Raw genomic sequence first — 24,005 nt, forward strand, 5'->3', positions numbered from 1 at the left:
TAATTTTGTGCTAATGCTATTATTTAACATACACTATTGTTCACTTGTTTACAATCTTTTACTGCTTTTTGTAAACATGCTGTAAGCTGCTCTTCACCTAAGGTGCTATAAAAAATAATAATAATAATTATTATTATTATTATTACTAAGCATTCACACACCTCTAAAATTCATCAAAGAGAAAAATAAATAAATAAATAAATAAAAATATAAAAGGCAGAAAGAGAGGGAGAGGGAGAGAGAGAGTGGAGAGAGGGAGAGGGAGGGAGAGAGAGAGAGTGAGTGAGAGTTTTTCACCTCGCTGGTAATCCGCTGAAAACGTGAGCCGCTCGTGCACGCGGTGTCCCTTAAAAACACCGAGGCGCTTCACGAGAGCACATGGCAGCAGCACGCGCGCAAGCTGCCGGCAGGACAGCCGCTCCGCTGCCATTGGCCGCGAGTCGCAGCGTCCCCGCCCACCTCGCGCGCGCGGATTGGCTGGGGCGTGGCGCTCGGCCCCGCCCACACATTCCCCCCATGCTACAGCCGCGTGAGGCCGCACAGCGCCAGAGCAGCAGCCAGAAACCGTGCACGGCGAGTCTGAGCCACAGATCCAGAGATTTAGAGGAAACAGGTTCGCCAAGGATGAACCTGATAATCCACAGAGCAGCTCCACAGACAGAATATCTCACTGAGAGGGAAATATAAACCACCAGGAGGAATAAACACACGACAGACTGATACTGTTATCATTAATGAAACCAAACAAGGCGTTTTAACCTCATAGACACACCGATCAGTCATGATATTAAAAACACCTCCTTGTTTGTCCATTTTATCAGCTCCACTGACCAGATAGTTTCACTCTGTAGTTCTACAGTTACAGACTATAGTCCATCTGTTCCTCTGTATACTTTGTTACCCTGTTCTTCAGTGGTCAGGACCCCCATGGACCCTCACAGAGCAGGTACTATTTGGGTGGTGGATCATTCTCAGCACTGCAGTAACACTGACGTGGTGGTGGTGTGTTAGTGTGTGTTGCGCTGGTCTGAGTGGATCAGACACAGCAATGCTGCTGGAGTTTTTAAACACCTCAGTGTCACTGCTGGACTGAGAATAGTCCACCAACCAAAAATATCCAGCCAACAGCGTCCTGTGGGCAGCGTCCTGTGACCACTGATGAAGGGCTAGAGGATGACCAACACAAACTGTGCAGCAGCAGATGAGCTATCGTCTCTGACTTTACATCTACAAGGTGGACTGACAAGGTAGGAGTGTCTAATAGAGTGGACAGTGAGTGGACAGTGTTTAAAAACTCCAGCAGCACTGCTGTGTCTGATCCACTCGCACCAGCACAACACACACTAACACACCACCACCACGTCAGTGTTACTGCAGTGCTAAGAATGATCCACCACCCAAATAGTACCTGCTCTGTGAGGGTCCATGGGGGTCCTGACCACTGAAGAACAGGGTAAAAGGGGGCTAACAAAGTATCAGAGAAACAGATGGACTACAGTCTGTAACTGTAGAACTACAAAGTGCACCTATATAGTAAGTGGAGCTGATAAAATGGCCATGTATGGAATTGAAGCTGAAGTTATAAAGAGTGTTTTAAGGCTGGACTGCTTTTTGACTGAGGCACAGCCAACCAGAGCAAAGATCATTTACATACATCAGTCTTAAAGACACAGTAGCATGGATACATTTTTAACAAGGGTTTTGGTCTAAAATGTTTTTTTTTCCACAGCGGAGGGAACGGTTGTATGCAAAAGTTTGTGCACCCCTGGTCGCATTATATGTTTTGTTGATATGAAAAGCTCTGCTGTGACCCGTGCACAGGTCAAGGCACATTTCACATATCATGTTTTATTTCTTTCCACAGCATTAAACTCCGCAAACAAATAGAGTCAATAAAACATGCCATTTGATCAGGGGTGCCAAAACTTTTGCATATGACAGTACATGCAGGGCGCTGTGAGGCAAAATAGTCCCCAAAGAAAACTACTATTTTACCATCATCAACATTCCATATAAACTCAGAAGACTCGTGTAGGTTCACTGGTGGTTCTGGATAGTAAATAAAACGTCTATGTTTGTGTTGTAGTCATGGCGACCCCTGGTTCCTATCACCACCACTGAAAAGACATCTGAACCATTTCACACGAAATCACTCTGAATCACTCTGTTTACATCTCACACACTGAGATTATCAATTTTGAAAATGGGTGGAAGTGCCCTTCAAAACCTACAAAGGTGCACTTTTGTCCATAGAGGTACTAATAAACAAGGTTTACACAGTTCTGAGGGATAAAGTGAGGCTGTGTAAAAATGAGTAATATATAAACTGATCATATATAAATGAAGTACTGTTTTTGGTAGATATCCAATTCTGTATGTGCATTTCAGGGAGAAAATACAATGCAGGAAAATGTAGGATGGGCTCTTTAACGATGCAATTCACAGTGCAGTTTCAATACAGATCCATCAAAAAGAGACAATAATTAAATAAAATTACAAAAAGATTAGCTTCCAGCTATCAAGCTACAACTGACTGCCGTCTCTCTGCCATGCACTCCTCTCCCCCCCTGCACGTACACGAGAGCCGTACACTCCGCTTGTTTCCCACCCACTGTCACTGTTAAATCCATGTGACAGGCTGTCATACTCTGCCTAACACTGCAGACACGGGCCCTGTTCCAATCCAAAGAGAATGAAATCTCTGTAGTGTACTCCATGCACACTTCCGTACTTCCACTATACATTTGTCTATGGTGGATCAATAACACGTTAAAAGTTTTATGTAGACATAAACAAGCTGCGTCACATTATGCCTACTGTGTATCTCTGAGGAGTGGATTTGTTCTAGTGGAAGTACACAGAGAAAGTGACGGGTTTTGGTTTTTTGAACGCGCCCTAAACTCACAGAAATCCCCTGCTGCCACCTTGTGGCCGAATCAGAGGAGCACATCTTGAAAATGATGCACTTCTTAACAATGAGACCAAATAGAGCAGCAATCACACGACTAACATGAAGTGGTAAGACACCCAAGCCAGGACTGGATGGGTTAAAGGGGTATTCCCCCACATTTTCAAATTTTCTGCATAATTACATGGCTAAGATGTGAAGTCATTCAGAGTGGTTTGGTGTGAAACGCTCCATTCTAGAGAAACTTCAGAATTATTGAGTCAGAATTGTTCGGTGGTGGTGATAGGAACCAGAAGTCCACCTCTAAAAGCTCCCTTACAGTTACTACATGAAATGGTGACATTTTTTAACAAAAGTTTTGGTCTAAAAATGTCTTTTTTTCCCATAGCAGAGAGCAACAGTCGTATGCAAATGTACACCCCATGTTTTGTTGATGTTAAATGCTTCGCTGTGACCTGCGCACAAGTCAAGGCACATTTTACATTCCATGTTTTATTTGTTTCCACTGTGTTAAACAGCAAAAATACAAATTGTGTACTAATTCGCAGAAAGTCAATAAAAGCCTTTTGACCAGGGGCGCCAAAACTTTAGCACAGTACACGCAGGGTGCTGTGAGGCAAAAAGTCCCCAAAGAAAACTTATTTATTCAGGTTTTCCACTACTTTACCATCATCAACATTCCATATAAAACTCAGAAGACACACCAAACCACTCTGAATCACTCTATTTACGTCTTAAGCACTGAATTATGAATTTTGAAAAATGCGTGGAATTGCCCTTCGAAACCTACAAAGGCGCACTTATGTCCATAGAGGCGCTAATAAACAAGGATGCTTTTAAAATTTTATTAAATGCTTGGGTATCATCAACAACCAGTTTATCATAGGTAAATAAAGTGATAGAAACATACTTATTACTTAACGTATTTTCCAAAAAAAAAAAAAGAGCGATAGAGAGAGAGAGAGATGGTCTATGAGTAGTAATGGCATCTCTACATAAGAAAAAAAAAGTGAGAAAGATATAAGGGATATGTTCATAGTTGGCAAGTGGACAGACCGTGTCAGACACATTAATACATTAATCAAGATCTGATCTAAAGTGATAACTTCCACTATCTTTCCCTACTACCTGCAATGTAGTTATGATAAAAACATATTTGACCTTTGCTTTTTTAAAAAAAAATCATAATAATAATAAAATATTGACACAATTTACATTACAGTACACTTGTTCCTTTCTATTTCTAACTTAGACTCTATATATAATAAAGTTATCACTGTGCTAACAGGGCAGATATCAATACGAGGAGGACTTCGCCTCGTTCCACTGAAATTCTCCTGCAATTCTGTTGTATGTCCATGTATGCTCCTGCAGCGCTACCGTCCTGCGAGCCTAATTTACCATCTAACATGCCTTGCTCTGTGGCCACTTTATCAGAAACCCCTCCCTTTAGTTTCACATCACTGGTTAGAGACTGTAGCCAACCATTCTAATTCACGATTAGTTCAAAAACATACTCAATAAAAAAGATTGTACTTAACCGCACATATACACACATATTGCAAAATGGACGGAAAGGTTTGAAAACCCCCAGTCGAATAACATGTTTTCTTGATTTTTGAAATAAGTTAGCACATCCTCTATAGCAGGGGCGCTCAATCCTGGTCCTGGAGATCTACTGGCCTGCGGAGTTTAGCTGCAATGCTAATCTAACCCACCTGATCCAGGTAATGAAGACCCTCAGGGACATCTGAGCATTAGAGCCAGGTGTGTTAGATCTGAAGGGTGGTAGATCTCCAGGACTAGGAATGACCACCCTGCTCTACAGGGAACAAAGTAATTCTATTTAGTTAAAGATATTGGGGGAGCATAAAATATAAATACAAAATGTGCCATAACTTTTGCACAGGCCACACTTTAGGTTTTATTTTTCCCCCAAAATATTAAATTTGGCAAATAAATACTGCATTAAAATGTGTTCTCAGTAGAGCACATGTGTGAGGCTCCAGTCCTTGCAGGCCAAAACACTGCAGACTTCAGCTCACTGCCTCATTAAACACACTGGATTCAGCTCATCAGCTGATTAGCAAGGCCTTCATGAACTGAATACAGAGTGTTAAATGAGAGTAAATGCTAATGTCTGCAGTACTTTGGCCCAGAAGGTCCCCAGTTTGACATGCCTGCTGTGCATACATACTGTACTTACATTACCATCAGGGAACATGTGATCTATAGATTAAGGCTCTGTGGTACTTCATAATTGAATATGGATCACAATTTCGTCCATTCCAATAATTCCACAGACAATAAATGTTTGTTGACAAGAACTGGCCATGCAAGGGCGCCTCTTCAGTGCACCTGCTTGAGATGGCCTAAGCAGACTATATCGACACGTCACAGCTTACTGTTGTAAGCAAGCAACAGGTTTGAGTCTTATGTTTAAAAAATATTCAAGTAAAATTCATATTTAACCGCAAAAACTTTTGTGCTACAGCGTATCGCCACTCACTATTTTTTAAATAGTTTTGAGCTGATTTGAATTCTCAGAAAACTGTTTTAAAAAGAGATGTTTCGAAATAGATTTAATATTTAATATTAAAATATTATATATCGCTGCTGTCGGAAGAAAACCTCATATCTCCAAAATGATAACTTTACAGGAGAAGGAAAAAACCTACTTTACTTTTAAAGTAAGTCAATGGATCCAGACTTTTTTCCATGTAATTTCGGGCCATTTCTTTTGGTCCATTCATCATGAAATTTGCACACAATGTAAAGGACAACAAGCATTTTCAAATTATGTCAAAAACTGAAAAATGACAAAAACATTGAGAATGGAGATACGAGGTTTTCCTCCGAGAGTAGCGATATTTAACGACAAATTTATTGTAATCTGCAAGATCAGAATGTTTTGTTTAACATATTGGAAAAGAATTGATAATGAAATATAAAATGTGCCATAACCTTTGCACAGACAATGTTTTATGTTTCATTTTTTCCCCAATATGCAAATAAACAGTATCTGTGCATTAAAAGTGTGTTCTCTGTAGAGAACTTCTTTTCACTTAGAAAAGGTCATTTGACCAGGGGTGCCAAAACTTCTGCATACAACTGTATCCGCATTTGATTCATTTTACCTCAATTTGCAGCCCTATGTAACATTCGTGAATGGTACATTACTCTGTAATACTAATTATAGTGGATCATGTGTTCCACATTTTATAAGTGCTTATACATCAGTATCAGCATCGGCAGATACGTACATGAAAAATGTCGGATCTTATTGTCCACTGTTTCCCGTATTGCTGCAAACGTACCCAGTGCACCTAAACTGTAGGTGTTTCTCATAAAATGCCCAGTGAATGTAGGTAATAGGAAAGTGGACCTAACAAACTGGCAACCTTCTAAACTCCGCATGCAGGTAGTGCTCCAGGAGCAGGGCTGGACATTGTCCCCACTACTGATTATCTAGGAAAGCCTTGTCTCAAATGTAAGTGCTGGTGCTTCCTTCTTCATGCTAGCTTTCAAGACATACTTTGACACACAACCGACTAAATCTCTTGTAATCTTCTCCATCAGTCACTAGCATGAAGATGGAAACATGAAGTAAAGCTTATTCTGGGATTCTTCAATTTCGTTTTATACAATTCTAATTGTACTGACTGCGTAACCTTCAGACAGAGAGTCCACAATCTCAACACTCATCCAACACATCGAGACCAGTGTCCAACATGCACAGATTGAAACAAAACACTGATCTTCCTTTTAGGAATCTTTCTTTTCTCCTTATGCTACTAATGCAATTATTTTTACACTGAAGAGCTTCACATCCCCACACTTGCTCTAAGTGAACATCAACTACACATTATACATACCGAGACAGAGTAATTCTACAGAGCATTTGTTGAGTTACAGTAAGCATTACTGTTAGGGGAAAGTACTGTATTAGTAACGTTACTATAGATTCACCTAATGTCAGCCGAGGAGCCAACGCACACGAGGGTACAGAATCCTTTTCGAAGGTTAGGATGGGGGTGGATAAGACAGGAACGTCGATATCTTTATAAAAGATGTCTGCGATGCGTCTGCAAGTTTGCGTGGAGGTTCGGTTTACGGGAGTAATCTATGATGATAATGAGAGAGAAAAGAATAAGCTCTAAAAGCACTCAAAAGACTTACTCGGATACCAAGTCTAGAGAGTCTCTATTCTTTCATGCAAAACTCCCTCTTCTTTCCTACTACATATTAAAGTCTTTAGGTTTAATTACTGAAGGGCACTCAGTGACTGTATTGTATTTGCAGGGTCGAGATATTCCCTTTACCCTCCACCCTCTTGAAAAAGTTTCCCGCGGTCAATTTAAAACAAAGTGTTCTCCCTTGTCTCAGTTCCGCCAACTTTCCCCGACAAGTTCTCTTATGTCTCGTGAGGAGCGCAGCGTTCCAGAAACGCGAGGGACAGCGTCTGCAAGAAAATGCTCTGTTGGATAAATGAGAGCTCCTGTGGATGAGGGCCGAGAGGAATCTGCGAGATTGCTTCCCGCAGACTAGGCATCTCAGTCGATCCACGCGGTAACTGACTTTGGGACAGTGTCGGGCCGCTATGTGGACCATAAGTGCTGCTCGTCGCGAAAACGTCGTGAGAAAACAGAAGGGGCAAGGGAAACGTTTGAGAGGAACCTGCCAAGAGAACAGTCTATATAGTTCAAGTCCTTCTGTAGAGCCCAGTTCATAGACAACCCTAGTACTCCCACCTCGCCTGATCCTCAGGAGCATAGCCATCTTCCTCCTAAATTTGCGTTGCCTCCTGTGAATCGCCCTCTTCCTTCTTTTCTGTAGTATTCTCCTTTCATTTCTCTTCCTTTGCCCAGCCGAGAGAACCCCCTGTCCCCCGTCCATTTTTGCGGTCCGGCTCCATTCGTAGCCTATCTTCTCTCTCCCGATCCGTCTTTTTTTTTTTTTCTTGCGTCGTCGCAGCTCGTCTTCGCTGTGAAAGCTGTGGTGGTGGTGGTGGTGGTGATGGTGTGGCTGGATGTCTTCTGGATGCTGCTGAGGGTGAGAGTGGTGCTGATGATCTGGCGGAGGCAGCACAAGTGGGTGAACAGGCAAGTTTGGGTTGAGCACGTGTCTTTGGCCAGTCTGATACATTGGCTCTCCTTTCACCACGCTGTGCTGATGATTTAGTGATGATATGGAGGAACTAGAAGACAAAGGCTGCGAGTAAGGGGTGGCATTAGAGGAGGAAGGGAGCGACGTGCTGGCTTCGGGTACATAGAACAGAGGCGAGTAACCAGCTTGTGGTTGGGGTGGAGGCTGCTGGTGACTGTGAAGTACTCCAGGGTGGGACTGCTGCTCCCCTTGGCTTCCACTGCTGGGTGCAAGCTGGAGCAAAGCGTTTGTGGCAGCCTCACTCTCAGATATGGAACCAGCAACGTTGCTGTCTTCTCCAGGGCCACTACTGCCCCCTTGAGATGTTCCTTGACCATTACGTGTCAGGCCGTGCTGAGATAACCTGTGTCTTGTAAGGCTGTTGGAATATGCGAAGGCCTTCCCACACACTTCACAAGAAAACAGCTTGTCGCCACCTCCCTCATGCACCGTTTGATGATGTGCCGTAAGATGGAAGTGATGGCGGAAGGATTTCCAGCATATAGCACATGTGTAGAGTCTGGGAGCAGGCTGAGGATTTGCTCCTTGGGGTTTGACATCTTGCGAGTACGAGTAGAATGAGGAAGAACCGCCTTGACCTCCTTGGATCATGCTCCCACTAGCAGAGGGATAACTGTTGAGGTTCTCTCCTCCAGGTGTTGCTGGTACTTCTTCCATTTCTCCTTTCTGGTGCAGCTTTCCATGTCTTTTAAGGCTCTGTGCATATCCAAAATCCTTTCCGCAAAGAAGACATTTGTAGTTCTTCTCTCCAGAATGCACTGTATGGTGCTTGCTAAGGTGAAACGCCTCTCTGAAGTATTTGCCACACACCGTGCAGTGGTGAGGCTTCTCTCCAGTGTGTATACGGTCGTGCCTTCTTAGGGTTTCTCGTCTGGCAAATCCTCGGCCGCAGATGCTGCATAAAAATGGCCGAACTTCCCCGAGGACTCCCACTGTTCTCTGCGAGGGTTGTCTTCTTTTAGGAGGCTCAGAACCTGGTGCACCAGGTTCTTTCTTTTTTCGGGGCTTCCGAGGACGCTTGGGCTTTCCACTCGGAGTCTGTTGGTTTGGCTGTTGGCTAGAAGTTAAAGCATCCTGGTTTGGACCACCCCTAAAAGATTTGTCCATCCCGGATGTTGAAGACGGACCACCAGGAGATGTAAGAGGACCTAGACCAAGACCTCCAAGGAGCCCTCCAATGATATCCCGTCTGTCGTCTCCTCGAGCCCCACTAGTATTTAGATCACCACCCATGCAATTTGCTGCTGCAGCTGTGATGGCAGAAATAGCATTATTAACAGAGCTTGTAACGTCGTCTTCCGAATCATCCAGCAGAGAAGAAAGGGGTAGATGTGGCTGCTGATGGTGATGCTGTTGGCTTTGGCTTTGGTTTTGTGGGTGGGGATGCAGAGTAGGGGCTAAAGGGGCCTTTCTAAGAGCTGGCCCAGCTAAGCCTCCGCCACATGAGGAGGTTCCGGAGTAAAGGCTGCCTTGAGAGCGTTGCTCTTTGTAGTTGTCGCTGTAACTGTCACTCCGGTAAGACCCTGCATGACAAATCAAATAGTATTAATACTGCATATAATTGTCAGGACAAAAGCAAGCAGAATTTTTTTTGTCTTTTTTTTGAATAATTTAAAAATGCCAGCCTCCCTCTCACATTGTGTGAAAAATAGACTAACAAATAGACTAACAAAGTTATATAAAGTTACCATTCCGGAGATACAAGGTTTTGTTCCCACAATGACGACATATAAATATCTCCTTAGCATAGTATAAACATCAATAATTTATTTGGTGCACATTAGGGCTGTCAAATTTAAATATTTCAGCACAATCACATTGTATTGTATGTCATTTGTTTTATTTTCTCAAAACTGACCTTAATGACAGTGCATTTTGTTATAGCCATGAGTGATCAAAATAAGCTTCATCAGAATGTGTTTATTGCTTTCAATAACTGAGTAACAGTATTTTCATCCTGCAAACAGAGTTCACTTGAACGTGAGTTATGTGATTTCCAGAGCGACCGCCATTTCCAATTGTCATCACAGACATCCAGTGACAGCAACAGTGGCTGCATGTTCCAACCAATGGGTGTATATATCATCTATCATATATACAGTCAATGGTTACAACTCCTCCGCGATTGTAGCCCTCTTGCTCTCGTTCATGCAGCTCGGAGATTCTTGTTACAGGGTAGGGGAACTGGAGCTTTCCACTTTGGTGTTGCTTTTGTTAGTTTGCTGCTTGTTGATTTATCCATAGGTCTCCTGCGAGCACTGTCCAGCGTAGTCTGCCAAAGGTGTTGAAGGTATTGCTGTAAAAGCCATGTAAAAGCTGTATTTGAATGAGAAGGCTACAATCGCGGATTCCATCACAGAAACATACAGCGCGCTGCAGCTGGGCTTCAGCCTGCACTACTACAGATCATAGGAAATTGCATTAATGCCATTTAAAAACTGACACTAATTTATCCCCTTATTAACATTAACTTTTACAACCCTAGTTCATATATATTTATTCTGTTACTCACCCACCGCACTAGTTACCATTCCATCACTGGAAGCCCCTGTCTTATTGCTCTTGCCGCCAACAGGGTTACTGCTATCATTCTTCGGTCTCGGCCCTCTTCCTGACTTGCCACAGGTGCCCGAGGCTGCATGGTTCAGCAAAGAGGTGCTCTCACGGAAACAGCGGCCACAGGCTGGACAACGGAACGGCTTCTCTTCGTGTATCTTTTCGTGACGAGTGAGCGATTCACGACGATTAAATGCACGGCTACAGGTACTGCAGGCATATGGGCGTGCACCAGAGTGAATGACACCATGTTGGAGCAGGTGGCCTTTTTTCTTGAACCCTTTGCCACAGTCCGAGCAGTGGAAAGTCTTGTCAGGGCTGGGGCACGAGGATGATGCTGAAACATCCTGGGTTGAATGGGGAATACAGGGATCCGCAGGGTGTAGAACAGGATTTACAACGTTGCTCCTTGTGCCTGCCGTGCCTGCTGTGGTCACTTCGTGACTCCGCAAGTGCCTGCGCAGGCTGGATAAGTGCGTAAAACTCTTGCCACACTCCCCACAATGGTAAAGTGGTTCTGGTTCAGGCTGAGATGAAGGAGGGTGCATGGAACCGTGGTTGTCTGTCTTGGAACTATTTGTCACCAAGACTGACGCTGACGTAGAAGAGGGAGCAGAAGAGGAAGATGATGACACACCCGAAGAGGAAGATGAAGGCGTCATGTGGGAAGGAGGCTCTCCACCAATACCAATAATCCCCCCACCTCCACCAAGGTTGGATGCATTATCTTGGCTGAGACTTCCTGAAGTGCTGCTGCTGGGGTTAGGATTTGTAGAATTGTGGCTATTACTGCTGCCATTGTTGTTGCTGCTGTTATCAGCCTTCCGCTGAGGCAAGTAGCCAGCCATTGCTTTCTTTCTCCTGCCTCCTCCACTTCCTCCTGATGCGCTGTCTCCTTTCCCTTCGTCCTTGGACAGGGACAGATGTAGCGGTAGGGGCAGTGGTAGACCAGCTTCCTGCTGCATTAGAGATGCTAGCTGGTTTGAGGAGAGGACAGGAATCCCTTGGAAATCAAAGCTACCTAATGAAGAAGGCTGAGATGAGGAATGAAGAGGGTGATGCGGATGTGGATGGGGGTGTGACAGCGTGTGAGGGGGTAGCTGCTGTTGCTGTGGTGGTGGTTGTTGCGGCTGTGGCAGGGTGGTCGAGTGGCTATGTGAATGCGAGGGGTGGAGAGCAGGAGGTGGAGCGAGACTGGAACTTGACTCTCCCCCACTTTGACCCAGACCAAGACCGAGATGGTTGTGGCTGCCTTGTTGGACCAAAAATTGCTCTAAGCTGGAGTTGGCAGGTACTCCAGAAAGAAAGTACTGATTAGCTGCTAGCATGCAACTAAACTGCTGATGCAAGCTCCGGGCATCAGACTGAGCTCCCGCCAACTGGTGACCCAGGGAGGTTACAGTACTACTGCTGGGAGGGTTGTTGGAACTGGAAACGGAACTTGAAGGAGATGGAGAAGAGGAGGATGGTCCTGGGGATGCCTGAGGGACGGAAAGGCCCGGATGTAATGGAGGAGGAGGTGGTGGAACGGATGATACCAGCCCTCCAATTCCTCCCGAGCTCCCTCCACTTCCACCACCACCTGCAAACTGGTCAAACCGTCCAACTCCCGGATGCAAATGTTCTTGTGCAAGGGCTGCCTCTGTTGGATGAAATGAGCGCAAAAACTGAGGATACCCACTCACATGACTTCCACCGCTGCTGCCTCCAGACATTTTGCTGGATTTCCTCGAACCCTGCGAGGACGAAGACAGTGACTGTTGCTGCAGGGGTGGAGGAGGCGCGCTCATTTTGGTGAAAATCGATGTGGAATTGGAAAAGGCACTGCTTCTTGATCCTTGGAGTGGGCCCAGACCGAGTCCAGATAAAATAGCCCCGGACGTTTCTACCTGCTGCTGCTGTTGCTGCTGCAACTGGTGCTGGTGAAGCTGCACTTGCTGCTGGTGTTGTAGTTGTCGCTCTATTCCAAGACCTTTGAGCTGATGGGCCTGGTGTCCACTCAGCATCTCTATGATGTCCACATTGTATTTTCCAAACTGGAACATTGCCCAGTCACTGAAACATGGGTGTGCAGGAGCAACACCTTCTGCTCAAAGAGCAGTGACAATTTCAATAAAATTGCCAGATGAGATGCGACAATGACAAGTGGAACCTGTTAACAGAAACACTGTAGAGTCTTTACCCTGTTTCAGCCCACTCTCACGGATGGTCTGCTTTCAACTCATCTGCTGTTAGATATGACAATTACCAGCTGTTCCCATTTATAGCCAATACTGCCAAGGCTCAGGCACAGAATGGCTTTCCTCTACGGACTGTGATGATCCCAAGGTTCTGCAACTGCTAAAATTTGATTTTAACAGTTCTGTGGTTTCAGTGATACTTGAATCACTGTCTCTGATGAATAAATAAGTTCTTGTTTTCGCCATGGGTATCCTTGTCAAATGTTTTCCTTTTATTGCACATCGTTCAGTCCCGTTCAGAATTTGTCTTTCATGTAATGTCAGTGAGGAGGTGTGAATCACAATTTAACACTTAATTTTCACATTTTAAGTGCCTTATGTTTTTCAAAAGACAAAATGTAGTTGACTGGTCGTTACGTCTTGCTTGGTTACATGCTTGAATTCATGACCATCCCAGATAAGGATGGGTTCCTTCGAAGTGCCATGTGTTTCATTTGTTACAGTAAGTGACTTAATTCTTAAATCATCCAAGGCCAAGTGATGTACAACTCTCTTTCCATTTTTCAGCTAATAACGCTGGTCACTGTTTCCACTGTCGAAATAAACATCCTCCTCCTCCTGGCTACTCGTTCAGGCATGGTCAGTTCCTCCATGCCGCTCCTCTTCTCACTGTGAGACGGAAAAGAGGAAACGTGAGACACAAATGATCAACTCAGGAGTGTCCTACAGCACCAGAAACATGCTAATATATACTATCATATGGAAAATTTTTGGTGCCCCAGTCATGTTTACTTGATAATAAGTAAAATGTCTTATGATAACACATGGTCTACAGGGAACATTTTAATGCAGAATTACTGTTTATCTGCTAAATTTAACATATTGGGAAATAATTAAAACATGAAATGTGGGCACAAGTAATGGCCTGTGCAAAAGTTATGGCACATTTCATATTTTATGTTTTTATTTATTCCAATGCCTTAAACTCTATTTCAAGTGTGCTCCCTGTAGAGGATGCGTTAACTTATTTTCACTTAAGAAATCAACAAAACATGTAATCTGACCCCAGGTTTTCAAACATCTGTGTACCAATTTACATGCTCACATACAGACTGTAATTTTACAATGCAAAAGTAGCAGAGGACTATTTACTGTTGTTGATAACATTCAAACCACATAGCTATCATTTATTAATAAGGTGCACAGTCATAATTATTTACTATTTTAATAATATTTTGATTTGGCTGTGTGTTGTATTTTATGCGAATAAGGGGAAGCATAAGTATACTCTTTAGACTTACATTCAATGAAGCACTACATTTTTAAGCCAGTTTGGCACATTAAGGAACAAATAATGCTATTTATATTGTGAGTTTGGCTAACAGAAATAACTGGAAATGTGCTAGTGTGTTTCATGTGTTCACTTAGCCTACACAGTGTCCTGCACTGTAAATGAAATATATATTTGTAAGAGTTTCTACTAAAAGCAGTTTTTGTCTACAGTGCATTGCACAAAGGGTGGGCAAAATGACAATATTTATCTTTATCATGATAAACTGTCACATTCAGTCCCAATATGCTTTTTTTGAGTATCTTGTAAATACTGTCAGTACATATTGAACACTGACCATCTGCACATTTCATTAAGAGGGCCTAATTGGTCCTGTTTAATTTGATTTAGCACAGCGCAGGAATAAAAATAATTGTATTTACTGTACTTATCAAACAAAAATAGCATTAACATTAAAAACTGTGATGTGAACTTTGCCATAGTTCCCTCCTTTTATGGTAAACACATCTTACTCTAGTCTATATGATTTTAAATAAATATTATTAAATTCCATATTCATTCTTATTTTTAAATAGTACATCCCTCTAATGTTGTACTAATGTCTCATACAATTACAAGGTAACAATACCTAAATAATGCCTAAATAACTAAATAAATAAAATAAAGTAAAATTCTATTCTAAGTCTATGAATGCACGGTAATATCAGAATCATATCGTTATCGGGAGATAATAGTTCAAAAAGGACTGGCATTGGACAGCTGTTCAGATTTGACTTTGATTGAAAGATATACAAAAGTATTAATACCACATATAATTATGTCACAAATCATTTATGCATTAACCAGCATTACATCTTAACCAACAGTACACATATCAGTGGAAAACACAATGATATATATATATATACATATATATATATATATATATATATATATATATATATATATATATATATAATCGCATACATCTCATTGTAGTTGCAGTCTGAGTGATTACAAGTAATTATCTATGTAATACCACATCTGTTCGAATTCATACTCATATTCACAAGTAATATTAAGACTTTCATTCCAAAATACTGCAACAATAAAGATGGCATTAATCACTATACAGTGGTTAGATTTCCTCCATAAAAAAAGGAAAGAAAATGAAAGAAAGTGGTGATGAGTATGAAATCCTTCTTCTATGTCATGATTCCTCACATGAGAGTGAAATAATAACAATCATTAAAACGTTCTGAATGGATGACTGAGGCAGGATTTATCTAATACCTCAAAAAAATGGATGTAAACTAGGGCTGGGCGATATGACGATATTTTAGTGTTATTTCGATAAATTCTGTCACAATACGCTTTTCAGAGCATATCGTTAATCGTCAGTACTAGAAGAACACTGACTAACCGCATGTTTCATTACAAAGTAAGCATAATTAGGCCTGTTAAATTATTTAGTAAAACACTACAAGTTTGTAAAATAAAATTATTATTATTATTAGTAGTAGTAATAGTAGTAATAATAGTGTAGTATTTTATATGCGGCACTACAGGCTCTATTTTGCCCGTTCCAACTTACAAAATCTCAGAAAAACTAAATATTGTGATGCATATCGTGTATCGTGAAAATGTCTTTAAGTATCGTGATATACTATCTTTGCCATATCACCCACCTCCAGTGTAAACAACACTCATAATCTTGAATGCATATAACAAGCGTCATATCGTCACTATTAATAGTGCACAAAGTGGTAAAATGCAGCGGCCAAATGCAAGAACAAAATAAAGAACAATGAGCGAAAAAAAATTACATGTGCAAAAGTTGCACGCGCTCTTGCACATTCGCTCGCGAGCTGCTGGTTCTAAATGGGAAAAAAAAGACGCGCGTGCGAATCGTCAGTGGGGGGGAAGAGGTGAATTTGAAGTAATTATTACATCTGCCGAGAGCACTGCGTGTCACAAAAGGCGAGAAAGGGAAAGAAAATGTCCATCTGGGAGCTCGGGGGAGCGGAGGAGAACGGCGCACGAGCTTCTGCCCAAAAACATCGTCAACAACAACGAAACAAGCTGGACGCAGCAGCACGGAATGCAATGCGAACAAAGTAAATAAATACGGACACACAGCAGCGAGCTTAACACGTCGTTAGCATGCAAAACAGCTGGCTAACCAAACGCCACACACTCAGCTAGCTGAGCCTGCTATGTCATGATGCGCGAGCCCCCAACATCTGCAAGCGTGCATTAAAAAAAACGAAAACACACACTTTAGACCGCGAGCGCACCGCGAGACAATAAAACAGGCCTTATTTTACCTAGGCGTCCATCTGTTTAGGACTGGGCATGAGAGCATGAGATGAGCGGGGCCTGCTACCCTCTCTCTCCCTCTCCCTCCCTGCTGCCCCTCTGCCTCATATGCCCCCTTGTTCTGCCTGCTGTTTATCCTGCTGGCTACAGTTATTTGTTCACCGCAGACACTTTGTGCGTCATATTAACGACTAAAGGTGGACGTCCGGTTTTAAACGGCTCCAAAACCCCTCAATTTCGTCCGATGCATTTGTTTTGTTTTTTTTTTTTTTTTTTAGCCTTGTCTCTTTTTTCTTTTTTTCTTTTTTTTTGACGTGGGGACCCTTAACATCCGGACTTTTATTACACTTTCCGGATACGCGAATCTGCGGAGAAGTTAGTTAGCTTCGCCGTTCCACCTTAAATGGCCATTTAAGGTGGAACGGAAAATGCGATCAAGTGTTTTTTGTGCAGCGACAGGCGGTGCTTGGTTTTGCTTGTTTGTATATGCCTCGCGTTGGAAATTTTTCGCTGTCTTTTTTAAAATATTTTGTATTTAAAAAGAAGCAAAACAATGACGTGGAGACCCTTAACACCCGGACTTTTATAACACTTCCGGATAGCCGAACGCTGCTCCGTTCCACCTTAAAAATCATTTAAGGTGGAACGGAAAACGCTAACGACAGGCGGTGGATTTGTGGTTATTTTAAATCTCTACCGTTGTAAACTGTTATAACACAGAAACAGCGCTTTATATAAACACGGTGCTCGATGATAGAAACGCTGACAGCGTATTAAACACTGCGCTCTCCGTCACTTCAGCCGCCAGCCCGCCAACAACGCAGCCCCAGCGTTTATTGAGTGTTCACTGACATTTCGCCGCGGCTTCTTTCGCCCTACGGCGTTTGTGATTTTAAATGTCTGATCCTCTTCGATGCCTCGGCTTGTCCGGCTCTGTCTCTGTGAGATGTGAGCAGACAGGGGCCATTTTATTACGCCGTAGCAGCTCAAATTGAAAATCCCTGTTCGCATCAAAATGGCTGCCTTGCCTCTGGCACAGTTCCTCTCCAGGTGGAGGCTGAATAAAGACACATGTTGGAGTGGCACGTTAAACGCTTTAATCTAGCTTTTCCCTGGGTTTCTTGAGGACCCCTGAAGTGACAGAGTGATTATTTCTTAATAAGGCGTGGCCACGAATTAATATATTGAAGCCACAAGTTAAGTTTCTCAGACCTTGTGGCCTCAATGTAATAAATTGTGGCCTTAATATATTAATTTGTGGCCACGGGGCATTAAAAAATAATCACCATGGCGCATAATTTCTTTTCATAATGTCAGAGATTCCAACATGTACTGCATTAAAATATGGAAGTGAGCGTTAAGGGGCCCATATTATGAAAAATGTTGATACAGTGTTGGATACAGTATGTAAACACTGTTAAAGGGAAATCCCACCCATTTTTCAAACTTTCTGCATAAGTCATCTGTGGTGATGTAAACAAAGTCTCTCAGATTGGTTTGATGTGAAGCGCTTAGTTAAGTCAGATGTCTTTACAGTGGGGGTGACAGGAACCAGGGGTCACCATGACTACAACACAGCTCTGCTGACTCCATCTTGTATCTGAAACATCTAGAACTTATCTAGAATGGAGCTTTTTACACATTCGGAGTCTTAACAATTTAACTAGATAGAAAATTTGAAAAATCGTTGAATGTTTTGAAATGTACCCTTCCCTAAACATAAAACAAAGCTGAAAAAACTGCCCGTTTTGAATTGAACTGCTTTTGTGATGTCATTAAAACCAGCACATTTACATATACTCACCTATTCAGCCAATGGAAGTGTAGCTCCAGCCTGCCATGCTAAAGTCATAAGAGCTGCGTTCCAAAAGCCAGGCTGCAACCAAGAAAGGCGGGTCCTCGTTTGTATTATACAGTGCAAAACAGAATGATTTCCCAAGGCTACTTTGGCACATAATTGCCAAAGAGTCAGTGCGTAAAATCTGAGAAAGAAAAAACTGTTGATGGGAATGATAATAGATTAGAAGCAAAACTCCAGTGTGAATGATGTAATGTGGCAGGCAAAACTGCCTTTGTAATTAAATACTGTGCTGCAAAGCTAAAAACTGGTCAGTTCGCTGAAAGCAGACTGAGAAAAACAAAAGATATCAGAGTGAGGGTTTACATGCGCTGGACGACCAGGTTACTGAGCTAAAATCCAGCTCTTGAAATCCTTTAAATCTGATTACGGCCTTGATTAAATCCAAGAAATCATGCTGTTTCCATGACCACTTAAATAATTAGATAACTAACAAAATCTGATATTGATCTTATTAGTGGTGTCCATGTAAACACACTCATTCTGTTTTAGGATATCAGGAAGTCCAGGTCTAAGCTGATTTTCTCTCTGCGAAAAATGAATGGTTTCTTCATAAATTGCTGCTGCGGTTCACAAAAAGGTTCCAAACCTGTTATGTTTTCTCTTTAGTACATTTTTCCCTCAGTGTCACCGGATGATCTGAATTATGAGGTTGTCAAGGTGTCAAAACATGAATAATGCTATGTACATAAATGTATGTTGTCTCTATATTTTGTGTATATTTAATATATTTCAGTTTGCTTTTCTTGTATTTTTATTTTTACTTATTTACTTTCTGTAGACTGACTAGCTGAGCCTCACCACAAGCATTTCAGTGCATGAATGTCCTGACATGTTGTGCAAATGACAAATAAACTTGAAACTACACTGCTGCTAGCAAGCTAACACTTCTGCGCACTGAAATGAGGTTAAGTCTATTAAACTTTAACACTGTTATGAACCAAGACCAGCTACTCAAACTGCAGCCTAACACTGTCAAAGCCTCTGAACTACCACAACTGACAAAGCTTGCTGGTTTTTGTGGGGCATTTTAGTGTCTTATGATGTCTGTTCAGCATACAACAGTGTTAACATGCAGCAACCCAGATAGAAAGAAGATAGAGAGCCACTGTTGGCCCGCTAACAACAAGGCTGACGGCCCACTGGCTTTCACTCAGCATTTTCCAGGCGGCCCACTGGTGGTTAAGCAGAGTGTAGACAAAATGCCACTTTTCAGTGCCTATTTTTTGAACTTACAGTCCAGTTTTACTTATTTTTCTTTCCTTTCTTCCTTTCGTTATCCTTTGTACATTAGTACACCAGTACATTTTAACAGTAAATAAATTAATTAATAAAGCTGATTACACAGCTGTAACTAATCTAGCACAATGTCAGCAACAGCATTTTCAACTAAATAATTTTATTTTAAGCCTCATTATTTTTCTTTCAATTGTTTGTAATAGTTTCTAGGTTATTTTCCAAAATAAAAGTCTGTGTGCATTTAAACTTTGTCTGAGGAGGTCAAAAACCAGTTAGACCTTGTGTGCAGGACAATAATCTGGGTGGTCTGACAGTGGACCGGCAGTGGCATACAGTTAGCGGGGTGCCTCCTTATCAAGCTAGCAGACTGATATATGCTTCAGACTGGAAATATTCATAGTTTGGCTCCTTAACAACCTCATAAAGCAGAGACATTCAGAAGAAAATGTTCGTATGGTTGTTATATACCACAGAACACGATAGCAGCGTTTTTTTGAAAACGCTTTTCATTTTTAAAACCACACCTGGATTTCCTAATATGGGCATAATGCCGACAACAGAGTGACGTCACAACTCCAGAGCTTATTTACATACATCAGTCTTGAATGCACAGTAACAAAAAACAGCCAGTTTGATCCTAGAGGATGAAGAGAGGTTAGAAAATGGTCATAAAAAGTGAATTAAGAGTGTTTTTGGTGCATAAACCCAAACAAAATGTATCACAATGGAGTTCAGAAAAAGAAAAATGTAGATTTTGGATGCTTTCCAATGTCGAGGCAGTGATCCCAAACACAGCATTTTCATCAGTTGACTTTATTTTACAAAGGTGAAATTATCACAATTTGCCTTATATTTGTTACCTAAGAGGGATATATGAAACAAAGCACTTCGTAAAACAATAGTATGGGATTTGGACATTTTAGTGAATAAGAGCTTGACCAAACATCCTCTCCGGTTCTGTTCTTGTACATTCCCTTACAAATTTGAAAGTACATTCAAAGGTGTTTAACCAGACTCACCTTTTTCCGCACTACACTCTTAAAAGAAAGAGGGCGAAAGGTTGTGAAAACCATTTAAAACCCTTCTTTCACTTGCAAATAGGGTTCTTTATCAGTGTAACAGAACAAACTGAAAAGGAAGCAGGATGTGGGATTTATTAAGATACAAGATGACGAAAATGTAGAACGTGAAGGAGAAAACAAGGAATGCAGGGGCAAAAACAACAAATGGAACACAACCAAAATTGTACACTAATGCTGCTTTCAAGTGATCTTTTTTATTGTTTCGTTGTAAAAGCAAGATTCCCGCCAGGAAGTGCCCGTAGAAGTGGGATGATGAAGTCGCACCAGTTTCTTCGAAATGGCCGAGTTGTGATGTCAACGCCATTATCATCATGCCAGAGGACACGAGTACGGACGCTCTGAAGGGTTGAAATAAAACAATTAAATGTGCGTTCAACTTTATATTTTCTGTCTGCCTGTATGACGTACCAAAAACAACGAAAAAGTATTTCTGGCATCACTTGTACAATTATAGCCATCAAAAACCTAAAAAAACAAAATTCTCCCTCATATAAAAAATACATATATTAGCTAACACTTAGCATGTAACACTAGATTTGACCAGCAGGGGGCAGATGATTTTTTCCCCCTAGCCCTACGTGAACCAGGTGAAAAACAAAGCACTTCACAAAACAGGAGCTAACCTGCAAACAATTAGCATACCATACCAGATTTGACCACAAGGGGGAGATCCGTTTCAATAGCCTGCCAATCCAGAGCCAACTAGACAGCTCGCTATTGTACAGGTCAAATTGTTCAGTGATTGTTTTATAAATGTTGATTAACAGCGCTGGACCATCAAATCAAAGCTGGTACAGCATGCTAATTGTTAGCCACTTAGCTTCCCAATTTTTTTTTTATTTATGTGGTCCCTGAAGGGTAAGTGGGGAAAAAAACTGCCACCCCCTGTTGGTTAAAGCTGGTGTAACATGCTAAGTGTTCAAAAAAACCAAGAAAGTGAACCGCACTTTAAATTTTTTTCATCTAACCCTTCAGTGCTTCTGTATAGACGCAGTCAAACGGAAAGCAATCAGATAAACTGTACAAATACAATAAACAGTGATTCATATGAGTTCAAAACATCAGTAAAATAGGCCAAGCTAGCTAATAAACTACAGCACCTATTTCACAACCTCAGTGTTCTGATAATCTCTCATATAAACCACATTAACATGCATATTGGGTGAACGAGAAAACTACCCACCCACTTGCACTTGAAAGCAGCATAAGAACACCTGAAACACCACAAAACAAAGGAGCTAACAGAGCTGACAACAGAAGGAGCAAAGTCCTGGGGGTCTCACAAAGCAGGATTTTTCAGTTTAGTCAGATAACTGGAGCCTAAAGTCAAGCCTGTTCAATAGAAATAGTGCTGAGTGGCATTCAGTCTGGACAATGCTTAATGTTGGGCTTAAGTTATCTGGCTAACTTAGAAATCCAGCTTTGTGAAGTACTGCCCGGTGGCCTTTCTCACAAAGTAAGTTCAGCTTAGACAGGGTTCCTCATCCTGAAGCTTCCTGTTTCAGTTGAAGTTTCAGCTTCAGAAAACCTAACAAATGAAACTGTGGTTAAATCGTTTTATGAAGGCAGTTAACAACTTTCTCTGTTAACTAAGGTTGAGATACTCAAGCTTGTGCGTTTGGATATGAAAGCATGACATTTATAACACGCAGCTGATCGCCTGAAACGAAGGAGAAATTAAGCAGCTTATTTTTCAAAGAAGCAAACAGGAATCTATGTAAATATGTAGAAAGTAAAGCATTCATAACGATACACAGCAGCGCTGTTAGCGTTGGTGTTATTGGGGTAATAAGTGCTTCTTAATATCTTTGTAGGATGATTTGCTTCCTCTGCTAAAAAAGCGGTGTTCTTAAATGATTGACGTTAAGTTGATGGACATTTCTGTTTGGAGAATTCTCAACTTTGGGCTTAAGTTATCTGGCTAACTCAGACGTCCTGCTTTGTGAAACGCTTGCCAACTAGGGCAACCAAGAACAAATAAACAATGCCAGGCTAAGAGCAAGAAGGGGTGAGGTGAATAAACTGGGGAAAACAAGTGTAAAACACCTGGGAATGATTACAGGACAGGGCTACAGACAAGACACAGGTGAGGGGGATGACAAAAAGTGCAGAGCACATGGCCATAAACATAAAAGAAGGTAAGCAAGAAGGGAAAACTGACCAAGACAAGGGAAGGATGTTACAGTTAGGGACCTCCTCCACTAAAAAGGCCCAAATGATGAAATTATCACTCTTTTGCACTGTATTTAATCATAAGTAGAACATAGAACCGTTCCTTTAAGACTATTTACAAAAGGGTTTCCTTTAGTGACAACCTGGAAACTCAACCTGGAGCCTTTTCTTTTAAGAGTGTAGTCTTTACCGCCAACGTTGGTCACTGAGCATCGTCTTATCGTACTGGTCGTAGGCCTACATTAGCTCAACTGATGGCATCTTATTCAATGCAGTTTTAGTTGAAACGTTTCATTAAAAACTTACGGTTATGGCTTGTGGGTACAAAACCGAACAGACGTTGCTACAGACAAATAAAAACGCTAAATTAATTTAGCTATTCTAATATTCCCTGAAATAAACATTCAAACAGCTGAATATTTTTCATTAAAATCAATCTATTGTTCATTTACATACACACCGTGACATCACTGTGATGTCATTGCAACAGTGACACTGGCAAGCTTCTTCATGATGGTTACACTATGACATCACACTAAGGAATGTCCGAACGCACTCGTAATCAGGATGCACTGAGAAGTTAGCAGAGGAACGAGTGCCTGCTTTGTGCTTGTGTTTTTTTGTACTTGTAGTTTTAAAAGTAACTCTTCTTGTAAATGAGAAAGATATCTAAAAACAAGTTAACACTAAAACCACAGAAGAAAAAATATCACCATCATAATGAGAAGATAATCAGTAATCATAACAGCAAGAATAAATATCACCAATAACCATAATATTAACTGTCATAGTAATGACAATAACAAACACTTATGTATAAGAGTCTGTAGGAAGATTGTCTCTAAGTTTTGTTCGTAAAGACCCCCGTTTTAGCTCCCGTCAGAAAGTAAACTGCCGTAACGTCTTTCCGTTTTTTTACGGAGGCAAAACCGCTCATACTGGGACGCGCGGTCGTGTGTGACTATCTACCGAAACGTCCGCCAGTACTTGCAGTGAGCCGAAAATAATCATGAGAAGAACTAAACTGGTTTATAGGGTAGCTTATCCTATAGGCTAGGCCGACGTAATCGTCACCTCACTCCTACCACAGGTTCACCATCATCTCTGTCTATGTACATCAGTGTTTCACCGCCATCAATGTCGTCATTGCCTTTGAAATAATAATTCAAAAACTGCGGGTAGGCAAAGTACCACTGACACACATGTAGTATAGCCCTTAATATTGATAAGCATTATTGATTATGATATTGGGTGT

The 24,005-nt window shown here is 41.6% G+C and overlaps 1 protein-coding gene across 1 annotated transcript; it reads right to left on the reverse strand.

Moving 5' to 3' along the window:
- Positions 1 to 3,739: 3,739 nt before the first annotated feature.
- si:dkeyp-69b9.6 (zinc finger protein 865) lies at positions 3,740 to 16,665 on the reverse strand. Its single transcript, XM_036595782.1, has 3 exons — positions 16,408 to 16,665; positions 10,587 to 13,479; positions 3,740 to 9,597 (listed from the first exon to the last, which is right to left on the reverse strand). Exons 2-3 carry the CDS (start codon positions 12,673 to 12,675, stop codon positions 7,187 to 7,189), a joined length of 4,500 nt encoding a protein of 1,499 aa, XP_036451675.1. The 5' UTR covers positions 12,676 to 13,479; positions 16,408 to 16,665; the 3' UTR covers positions 3,740 to 7,186.
- Between the last annotated feature and the right edge of the window lie 7,340 nt (positions 16,666 to 24,005).

This window comes from Colossoma macropomum, unplaced genomic scaffold (genome assembly GCF_904425465.1).
Source record: "Colossoma macropomum unplaced genomic scaffold, Colossoma_macropomum, whole genome shotgun sequence".
Classification (NCBI taxonomy): Eukaryota; Metazoa; Chordata; class Actinopteri; order Characiformes; family Serrasalmidae; genus Colossoma; species Colossoma macropomum.

Excerpts from the sequence above, each read along its gene's own strand:
- si:dkeyp-69b9.6 (XM_036595782.1), bottom strand. The coding sequence starts at position 12,675 with ATGTTCCAGTTTGGAAAATACAATGTGGACATCATAGAGATGCTGAGT. Across the intron at positions 9,598-10,586 it reads AATGGTAACTAGTGCGGTGG|GGTCTTACCGGAGTGACAGT; the intron begins GTGAGTAACAGA and ends TTTGTCATGCAG.